The 6,000-nt window shown below is 51.8% G+C and overlaps 1 protein-coding gene across 5 annotated transcripts in view; it reads right to left on the bottom strand.

The window, feature by feature from the left end:
- Positions 1-900: 900 nt before the first annotated feature.
- SH3RF1 (SH3 domain containing ring finger 1) overlaps positions 901-6,000 on the bottom strand; it is a 157,440-nt gene continuing 152,340 nt past the window's right edge. For all 5 annotated transcript variants that reach the window (XM_027964644.2, XM_042243566.1, XM_015093285.3 and 2 more), the window contains one exon: positions 901-2,834. In XM_027964644.2, the coding sequence (XP_027820445.1) occupies positions 2,666-2,834 (169 nt within the window). In that variant the 3' untranslated portion in view covers positions 901-2,665. The remainder of the gene's footprint in view (positions 2,835-6,000) is intronic.

Here is a 6,000-nt window from a genome sequence, read left to right as displayed (position 1 = left end):
CCACATGCTTACACTCTGGGAGGATGAAGTGAAATATTTGAAAGCAGAGTTGAAAACAATGCACGTGTTAAAATAGCACTTTTCAATACAGGCCTGTGGTTTCCTCCTCCTCACTGTCACCCAGGGAGGAGACGGGGCAGAAACAGGAGGAAACTAAGTCATCACTGTCTTGCCCACCTGGTTACAGAGGTCACTTTTGGCAAAACCAAAGTGGCATTAGTGGTAAAGAACCCACTTGCCAATGCAGGAGATGTTAAGTATAGGGTTTGATCCCTGGGTCGGGAAGATCCCCTGGAGAAGGAAATGGCAACCCACTCCAGTATTCTTGCCTGGAGAATCCCATGGACAGAGGAGCCTGGGCGGCTACAGTCCATGGGGTCACAAAGAATTGGACACGACTTAGCAACTCAACAGCAACAACAAAAATTAAAATAGGAAAATACATATATTTTTAACCTGGTAGACACAGTGTTTTAAACTTAGGACTTGGTGGTTTCCAGGGGAGATTAAAGTCATAAGTGAGTCTGCAGACGATGTTCCCAAGCCTTGCTGAGACCTACAGGCTGTGGCACAGGTGGTTTAGGTCTGGTCCTTCTGTAGCTAAGAAAAGACTTGCGAAGTCATCAGAGGATGTAGCCACCATGAAAGGGGAAAGGGCAGCAGGCACGTCACTCTTTCCCTGGTGAGATGCTACACACTCTTTCAAGAGGACTTTACAACCCTTGGGGAAACCTTAATAAGCAAGGTTTGCTGACTGGAGGGCTAAAATATATCATAGCCAGTAAGCTGATTATTGTAGATGCCATTTGTCTGAGGTATATGCAAAGAATCTTTATGAAGTAGAAATGATGTCAAATGTGTCCCATGTTTAAAAAAGAAAAGAAAAAGGTAAAAGAGTCATAAAGTTTGAACATCAAATTTTAATCTTGAACCTTTTCTCCAGTCTTCAAATTATTAACATGAAAAGGAATGATAAACTGCAATTTTATCATTACCCTATCGCCAAGTAACAAGCCCTTGTTACAAAATCTCCATCTACTGTGCCCCAAAACCAACAGAAAACCCACACATTATCTAAGTGATCTATTAACAGATGAAATTTTAACCAACTTCATACCAGGAATCTATTAACAGAGGTACTTCAATCACATAGCTTAAAATATGGAGAAAAGACAGGTAAAAAAGTGATCTTATCTGGTAGTAGTCTTTTTACTTCTTAAAATTTTTATAAAATACACTAATTTCCCAAAATAAAGAATATTATGACACATTGGTGTCAACTTACACAGATGAAAGCTGATGGCAGCTTTTTTTTCTAGCTGAAGTTCATTTCACCAAAACTTTATATATTACATGAATATCCCAGTATTTTTTTAAAAAATTCAATACACAGGAACATAATGTACAGTGTCTTATAAAAAATGGTTAATTTAGGAATGATTTCATTTCAACCACATAATATATCTCTTTAAGACCATAAAACTGCTTGCAAGAAGACTCTCAGTCCATGTTTTGACTCCCTAGTTGCAATTCTTAGAGGTGAAAAATGAGAAGGGTTTTCGTTTTTGCTTTCTCACGAGAAAACTGTGGTCGCTGTCTCCGCCGCTGCCAGGCCCCCTCCCTGGCTCTGCTGTGAGGGGGGCCCTGAGCCAGGCTGTGCGGCTAGCTGGGGTGGGGCCGGCATGGCTGTTGCAGAGGGGCGGCAGGGATCATGGGCTCAGCTCACACGTGCCCAGCAGCCTGCAAGGGGTGCAGCCAGGGCCTCGGCCACCCGGGGACAGCAGCGCTCGGAGTGACCTGGGCAGACGAAGGGCTGCCTGGCCCAGCCGCACGGCCGCAGCGTTCCCTGTGGCCCTTGTGTGGGGTGCAGCCCCACCGAGGGGTGGGGGGCATGGGAAGAGCCCCACGAACGCCTGTGGGGCCCTCCTGCACCACACACGGAGGCCGCCTGCGGTGACAGCACGGGGGTATTCAGGGCCGTCCGCAGACAGGGCGCAACCGCGATTCTTCAACGTCCAGCCACGGAGCCGAGCCACTTCTGTGACACAACTAAACCTACTTCTGAATACATGCTCTCCAAGGGTTGTGCTTTACTCCCCCCTCTCGCAGGAAATCGGAGACCCTCACAATTAAAGTGAGGACTGGGCTCTGCAGTGACTCCAGGCCCAACCAGAAAGACAGGTGCCCACCTTGCCACCCGGGCCTCCCTCAGCGCCCTGGGTTCACTCGCAGGCCCTGACTTCCCAGAGAGATGGCCAAGCGCGACAGCCGGCGTCCCAGACCCAAGGAAGGGAGTGAGCCCGGGAGGTCGGGGCCGTCTTCTTTACCCTCTGAGCCACCAGGGCACCCTGGGGCCATCTTCTGCACCGAGGGGGCTCTGTTGCTTCCAACAGGGGGTCACCCAGCCTCTCATTGGCTACTGTTTCATAAATTAATAACTTCTCAAAATCATAATCCAAAGAATTCATCTATTACAGGAAAAATTCAAGTTTAAAAAAGCAAATAAATTAGTTAAGCCTTGTAAACAGTTGTCCATCTCAGCTGGGTTCTTTTGTGGAGTGTATCAGACAGCTCAAGGCAGGTGGCAGGCGGCCAAGGCAAGGGGCGAAGGGCCTGCGGGCCGTCGGGGGCTGCGGAGACGGACGCGGTCCGGCCCGGCGGCCCCTCAGATGTTCTCCACGAAGCTCCCGGGGAAGAGCCCCGTCTTCCCGTTCCGCTGCAGCGTGCCCTTGAACCAGCCGTCCTCCCGCTTCTTGTGCACGAACACGATGTCGCCCTCCTTGAGCTCCAGCTCTGCCTCGCTCTGCGGTGGGTAGGAGACCACCACCCGGTGCCTGCGAGGGGGAAACAGAGAGACGGTGGGTGACAGAGAGGAGGCGGGTGACAGAGAGATGGTGGGTGACAGAGAGATGGTGGGTGAGAGAGAGATGGTGGGGGACGGAGAGGAGGTGGGTGACGGAGAGACGGTGGGTGACGGAGAGGAGGTGGGTGACAGAGACATGGTGGGTGAGAGAGAGACGGTGGGTGAGAGAGAGACGGTGGGTGAGAGAGAGATGGTGGGTGACGGAGAGACGGTGGGTGACGGAGAGGAGGTGGGTGAGAGAGAGATGGTGGGTGACAGAGAGAAGGCGGGTGACAGAGAGATGGTGGGAGACAGAGAGGTGATGGACAGTCAGGCTCCAGAGCACAGAGGGAGAGATGGTACATGCGGGGAGAGAGAGTGAATGATAGACAGGCGGGGGAACAGATAGGTGGTAGATGGGTGACAGAATAGATTTACAGATGATACTTGGGGGGAGAGAGAATAAATGAAAGATGGACAGGGGAATAGATAGATGGGGGAACAGACAGATGATGAGGGGCAGGAGGAGGGAAGGGGAGGATGATAGATGGCGGGGGGAGGGGGAGGAGGGAGGCAGAGGCAGATGACAGTAGAATTTGGGGAGGGAGAGGGAAGGTGGGGGCTCAGTTGCAGCTGCTCAGAGTCAGGCAAAGCCAGCGTGCATGCCTCAGATGTTCACAGAGCACACATCTGCCTACGATGTTGGTAAAATGACCCAAACCGCTACCGTCCCCCGTTGAGCAGAGACCTGCTGTGAACAGCACTTGGACGTGCATAAAAGTCCACAAGTGACCAAGGACTGAGCTGGATGAGGCTGGACTCCAGGGAAGCTCTTCCATACACACCCAGCTCTTCCCGGGGCAGCTTGTCCCAAGGTTCACACAAGGAGGGGGACTGGGGCCACCTGCTCAATCTGATTGCCACGGGTCTGACCTATGGTCTGCCTCTCCGAGCGTTCTCAACTCAGGGATCACTGGGAGAAGGTGTAATTATCACTTCAAGATTCCTGAAGCCTGGCTGGTTTAAGGTCAGCTACCCCTGCTTCCAGGCTTGTTTCCTTCTGCAAAATTATGCTCAAGAGCCACAGAAGCCATGGGGAGGTGGGCTGTGTCTCACCCTGTGTGGTCTCTGCCCACCTGTGTGACCAATAGGAGCCTGCACAGATGATGATCTGGGGTGCTGAGGCCGGGTCCTAACAGGTGTGCGGCAGCCTCCGGGAAACCACCTAGGCTGCCAGGTGAGTCATCCCCCCATGCACAGACGTGCAGGCCACGTAAGACAGGTCTCTTTCCAAAAGTCGGTGGCGACGTGGGCAGCCACCTGGAAGGGATCTTCTCTCCCTACTCAAGCTTTCACAAGACTGCAGCTCAGGTGGATGTCTGGACACTAACCTCAAAAAATGCCCTAAGCCAGGACCAGTCATGTACGCCACCCTCAAACTCCTAACTCTCAGAACTGTGAAACAATACATGTTCACAGTCAATTTGAGCCTCTGATTCTGGAGTCATGATTTACACTTATAAATGTGGACACACCTCTCTCGCTGGTTGATGCTAATCAGTGAGTATTAAGCTATTCAAGTGGTTGAGTTTCTATGCTCATTTGGTTCTCAAAGTCAGAAAAAGAACTTAGAGCCTAAACGGTGACCCCCTCCACTATTCTTGCCTGGGAAATCCCACGGACAGAGGAGCCTGGTGGGTACAGGCTACAGGGTTGCCAAGAGTTGGATACAACTTAGCAACTAAACAACAACAGAGCTGTAAAACCAGCTCAACTTCTACTCTCATTTGGCACTTAAAGTCAGAAAACGAACTTCTAGCCTCCTAGGACTCACTCTTAACAGCACATGGAGAATGTCATGGCTGAAAAAACAGTCGTTGGAACAGGGTCTACACAACTGCCTCAACCTCTTGAAACCCATCAGAGTGCGGTCCTTCTGGAGGATCACTGGTTTTACCAGCCTCCAACCCATAAGGACCAGAATCCATCCATGTGAGGACATGAACAAGAGCCTCAGGCTATGACTTGATCAATACAGGCATCTCTGCAAAGGCCCAGCGGCCGCCTGGACCATTCCTGGGTGACCCTGGGCTCAGGAACCAAGCTGCCATCCAGGCTGTGGAGCAGAAGCACAGCATGGAGGCTGCCTGGCTGTTCGTGAGAGGTCCTGGGAAGCCAGAGACAGGACAGGCTGCGAGCAAGCCTGCGGGTGGCCGGGGAGGCCTGGCCTCTCATGAGAAGTGGCCTGGGGCCTATGCTCAGAGCAGCTTTTGCTTGAGCCTCAGTCTCCTCATCTTTGCACTAGGATGGCTGTGGCCACACAGGCGTTACCAGATGATGTGGGGACAACAGAGGCATGGCGCACTCAGCTACAGGGCTGCCAAGAGGTGTCTATCACAGAGCTTACACCGTGAGTGCCAGTTCCCACCACGACCGTGTGTCTCGGGCAAGGGCGGGCGGGCTCCTGGTGCTTCCAGGAGGTGTGACCTGGAGGACAGCAGCCTGACCACACGCCTGACAAACTCTAGAACGACGGGGCCGGGGTTCTGGAAGCCCTTCTCTGACAGCTTGCAAAGCAGGATGAACGAGTCCATCGTGGGCTACTCTGGAGGAAGGGATCCAGATGAGAAGGTGTCTCAGCTCCAACGCCAACAGGCTGAAGAGCCTGTGAAAAGCTGCCATCTGGGGCAGGTTAACATTTGAGCAAAGCTCCATAATTATAGAAAGAAGCACACAAGTAATTCATCATATTCAGAGCCAATCTCTGATGAAACGTATCGCCCCTGGTCCTCCGTGAGCTGCCTTAAAGGTGAAATGGAACAAAAGCAGTTCTTGAAAAAAGTGACTAGATTAACATTTGCATTTTAGAAAATGCACTAAACCAACTCTGTCAAATATTTTCTGAACTAGAACTGCTGCTGAGCTAAGACCACAATCTTCCTGCCGAGTCCCCAGGGGAGAGGGTTCTCATGGCTGAGGGATGAGCCTCCTGAGTTGAGTGGAACGAGAACCATGACCTTGGAAAATAGGGAGACCACTGGCTGCAGCAGAGACTCTGCTCAGACCCCGGCCCTGGCTCGAAGAGCGATGTGCCCCAAGATTCCCAACAGGGATGCTCAAGACCAACTCTGGGCACAGCAGGCCACCATCTCAGGCCC

The sequence above is a fragment of the Ovis aries genome, chromosome 2 (genome assembly GCF_016772045.2).
Source record: "Ovis aries strain OAR_USU_Benz2616 breed Rambouillet chromosome 2, ARS-UI_Ramb_v3.0, whole genome shotgun sequence".
Taxonomy (NCBI): Eukaryota; Metazoa; Chordata; class Mammalia; order Artiodactyla; family Bovidae; genus Ovis; species Ovis aries.
This window is presented reverse-complemented; position numbering and strand designations above follow the sequence as displayed.